General features: G+C 38.0%; 1 protein-coding gene across 1 annotated transcript; it reads left to right on the top strand.

Moving 5' to 3' along the window:
• The first annotated feature begins 926 nt into the window (after positions 1-926).
• LOC308399637 (uncharacterized protein) lies at positions 927-4,288 on the top strand. Its single transcript, XM_080887000.1, has 6 exons — positions 927-1,300; positions 1,391-1,630; positions 2,305-2,379; positions 2,518-2,667; positions 3,027-3,086; positions 3,922-4,288. Exons 2-6 carry the CDS (start codon positions 1,454-1,456, stop codon positions 4,024-4,026), a joined length of 567 nt encoding a protein of 188 aa, XP_080743126.1. The 5' UTR covers positions 927-1,300; positions 1,391-1,453; the 3' UTR covers positions 4,027-4,288.
• The last annotated feature ends 291 nt before the right edge of the window (positions 4,289-4,579 follow it).

The following is a 4,579-nucleotide window of genomic DNA, read 5'->3' as shown; positions in this document are numbered from 1 at the left end:
TGCTCCTAAAGTGCTATACAGATTATAATGTAAATAGTAGTAGGGAGTCTTCTTCCTTACAAAATGGCTATTTTTTATATGCAGTTTGTGTTATATATATTAATAAACTCATTTGAATCTATTAGTGTAATATATTTTATTCCAGCAGTTTGAGTGCTCACAATTTTGTTGCAATAAAAGGCTATTCTATTCTAGTGGATGGAAAGATGCATTAATTTGTATTTTTTTTCTTAATTTGTTAATTAAAATATACACAATTTTTCACCATGTATCACAGGTCTAATATCTGACGGTGCAGCCTGGGAGTGTTTAACCATGTCTTAAACATATACTGATACTCCTACAATATTAAGAGTTATGTGAGCTGAAGTCGAAGATTTTCTATACAATACACATTTTCCTTAAATGTAATTTTAGGTGCAAATATATATATATTTTTTTATCAAGGACTGAAACCATGTTACCATTTATGATGAAAAGTCATGCTTTAAATGTGTGTAATATCTGTAGAAGCTGGTCTATTTGAAGTGAATGTTGAATGACGAATTCTATAAACGAGTTTTTGTTTATGGCGGCCCATCCGGCTGAAGAAGATGCTGCAAGTTTAAAGCATAAACTTAGAAAAATGTCCATGTTGCTAATGAAAAGCTAGGATGATGCTGTCACAGAGTGTGAGAGGCTGCGTTTGCTCTGTCCTGGAGTTCTTATGTCTGTTGCATCTTAATGCATACATTAGAAAACAAAGCCTCTCCACAGCTTTATTTAAATTGATTTATTAAAACATTTTACTACCCAGCCTGCATGTCAGCGCTTTTTGGTAAGTGTTGCATAATACTAAGATAATAAAGCAACATCTAAACAGGTGTCACAGACCGGTTAGACGTGTTTTTTTTCTTCTTCTTTTTCTTCCAAGCAATTGTGTAAATTCCAGTTCTTAATCCACCAGGGACGACGACAACACACACACACACACACACACACACACACACACACACACACACACACACACACACACACACACACACACACACACACACACACACACACCAATACTGAAAGAAGGAAATGATGTCACTGGATAACTATAATTAATGTCTCTTTGCTGATCCTGCGCAAGCACACCTTGAGTGAGAGTTAATTTCCTTTTTGTGTGACAGTAAACACACTGACCTGCGTGCGTGCGCGTGTGTGTTTGATGAGGTTTTTTTGATGGCCTACATTCTGACGAGGGGGCGGAGGTTTGAGGTGTATAAAAGACGTCTCAGAGTTGCCTTCTCTCCACAGCAGCACCTGCTAACAGGTCAGGGCTCTCTCTGAGAAGCAAAATTATTGCTTTAAGGTGAAGCTTCTTCAGGACTTTGTTCTAATTTCATATGTTTCTCTGTTGCAGGTTGAAACTCTCAGACTCTCTCTGCAATCTAAAACGACTGAGATACACCTATCCACCTGTACTATGAAGCGCAACACTGCCACTGTCGCCTCCTTCTTCCGTCCCGCTGCAGCTGCAGTTCTCCTTCTGCTTTTCTTCGGCTGGGACGAGCAGGCTCGGGCACACCCTGTGGACCGTCCATTCAGCCCGGTGCTCAGACATCCGCAGACCTATCGGGACGTCGGGCAAGTGTCAGAACATGTGAGTAGTCAATTTGATTGTAAATTTGAGACATGTTACAGAAACATAATTCTGAATTACATTTGAATGTAGTTTTACATTAGAGAAATTCTGCATTTAAAAAAAAATTGTGGTGATATTCTTCAAATTTACTGCTGCCTTATGAATGACTGCGGTAAAAAAATATAAAGGGACGCATCAACTTTAATCCAGAAATTTTGGCTTTAAGTCTCACACTGAACTTTAAAGTATATATAATTATTTAAAAAATATAAAATAAAAAAAGGGTTATAGTTTTGGCACTATTTGTACTCCACAGTTTGCAATCAGGAGCTAAAATCTGTAAATGTGTTCACTTTAACCCACATGCTGCACAAACTTAACCACTTTTAAAACAAAAAAATATAAATGGAAGCCTATTTCATCTCTGATACATATAAATGTTTTACTAATTTGGCACTAATCTTGCTCCGTAGGGTTTTAAGCATTGATTCACATTTTAAAAGGGATTTTATCAACCAGAGGAAAAAAATTTGAGTGAACCACAATTAAAAATCAAGTTGATTCAGTTCAATATTTGAGAAAAACAAACTGGGCTGATTATCCATCACCATCAGCGTTTAGGATCCTGTTTTGACTCAACTTGAATGCATGAAATGAAGAAAATCCAAATAAACGTCTCTGTGTCTCTGCAGTATCAGAGGATCCAGCCGAAAGACGACGAGGACGACACCAGTATGAGAGTGATACCCAGAGTTAATACTAAAGATGTGAGTAATCTAAACTTTAAGCAGCTTCTTTGTATCAGTACTTTGACTTGAAAGCAGTACTTGTAACAGAGTACTCTGAATATGTCCACTCAAGACGATGAAACAGCCTGACCTCTCATCTCCCTTCATTGTCTTTAGCACCACTTGGAGATCTGCTGCCTGCACGCCAACATCCTGGACTATTACCTGACCAACATCCTGCACCACACCAACAACGACCATGCCCAAATGCACCGGCTAAAGACCAACCTCCACCGCATCAGCACCGACCTGCAAGCCCACGGCTGCGTAAGTGTTCCACTTGATGGATTACTTTAGCAGACAGTGCAGGAAGCAAACGCCTTCTATGTGTAACAAATTAGCAAGTTATAAGTAGGTGTTTTAACCGGGGTGGTATTTATTGGAAATGTTAAACGAGACATGCACAAACTCCACTGTAAAAAGGACAAAATCCCACATCACTGCATGCTTTTAAAGTTCTCCTCCTTCATTTGGAGGATGGAGCTACTACAAACTTTTTGCAGCCATGTGTGGCGGCGCTGTGGTTGATCCTAAAATCGATAACGACTTTCTGTGGTTTCGTGCACACATAAATAGAAGAGATGGGACTGATAACAGTTGCTAACTTTCTCGATGTACCTCTGCAGAATGTCACTCAGTACCATGACCACAAAAATGCAGTGGATTTTCGCACCAAGCTTGAGAAGGTAAGATTGAACTTTCTTTTAAAATGCAACTTTATTCTGAAGGTTTGTTTTATAAAGAAGAAGCACAGAAGGAATAAAAAAAAAATCATGAAATCAGGAGGCGATTAACTTCGGAGGAGGGCTCAGTAATAAGAGTGGACTCGTCATGCTTTGACCTGCTTTCTGTAACGAGGTCAAGAAGTCCCTGGGTGGTTTCAAACTGCTCCAAACACTATCATGGTCATCTCAGACGCAAGAGGGGCAGCCAATAGGAAGAAAGCTGGGTAAAAGAGATGTGGGGAGGGAGATAAAAAAAAGCTTGTTTCAGAAACAAAGGGCCGCTGTAAAATAAATCAGGGTTATTTGAATCCAATAAATCATGCAGAACTGCAAAAGAGACTAAACTGACAACAATTTTGACACTTTATCAATCTCTCAGGTTGTTTTCAGTGTTTTTTAATCCGTAAATGACAGAAATTAGTCAGAATTCATGTTTTAAGGGACAAAATTTTATGATCAGCTTTGAGGATTTACATTTTCATAAGTTAATTCCAAACTGTTAGTTGGACACAGTGAGTAATGTGATGATTTGTACAACTTGGTATTCACCAGATGGCAAGTGGATTAAAGATAGAAGATAATCCGCATGATCATAGTACAGGAATTTAACGGTCAGCTTCAACCTGATGAATCTGACAAAGAGCCCACATACAGATCTAAATACCTGAAAACTGCAGGGCTTCCCTTTGGCTTCTTTTTGGGACTATTTGTAACAGCGGACTGATACAGATTTGGTGCTCTGCTGCATATTTGGATGTCCTATAACTCACCCTGTGTTTGCTTCTGTTTGCTTCAGATGGAGAAAATGAAAGGCATCACCAAAGCAATCAGTGAGCTTGACATCCTGTTCAGCTACCTGCAGGACTATTGCGTGGAGCCGAGGAACAGCACTGATGCCTAACACCGCCAAGTTTTATACCAGCAGCTTTTATACTTCTATTTATTCATTTATTTAATTTGAGGACATATTTAACATTTTATAAATATACAGTTAAAATATTTATATTGATTGAAATATGATTAGTCAATGGTCTGAGTTGATTTATTTATTGATGATCATAACATTTATTGACAATTTTTTAATGCCGACTATGAAAGGACTCTGGCGTTGGACTCTCACGTTGCCATGTTATGGCTGATTGTTACAGTATTTAAATGTTGATGTTGTTGCTGTTGGCTGTAATGAACTGTATAAGATTTTGAAATAAACATTTTTAAGATTTTATCCCCTTATTTCATTTTTTAATCATATAATACAATGGCTACATGATTTCTGTTCACTTTTACACAAGTTTTACACGTTTTGGGGAAAAACCAAAAACATATTTGACAGAAAATAAGAAAAAAAACCCTGGTCTCCTTGTAAGCTTCCAACCTGCCCAAAAATATGCCAATGAGAGTACCAAATGTAAAAGGAAAATAACAGGAATGCAAAGTTGAGAAACCGACCGTCA

Source organism: Rhamphochromis sp. 'chilingali' (assembly GCF_963969265.1).
Source record: "Rhamphochromis sp. 'chilingali' genome assembly, chromosome: 7".
NCBI classification, from domain to species: Eukaryota; Metazoa; Chordata; class Actinopteri; order Cichliformes; family Cichlidae; genus Rhamphochromis; species Rhamphochromis sp. 'chilingali'.
This window is presented reverse-complemented; position numbering and strand designations above follow the sequence as displayed.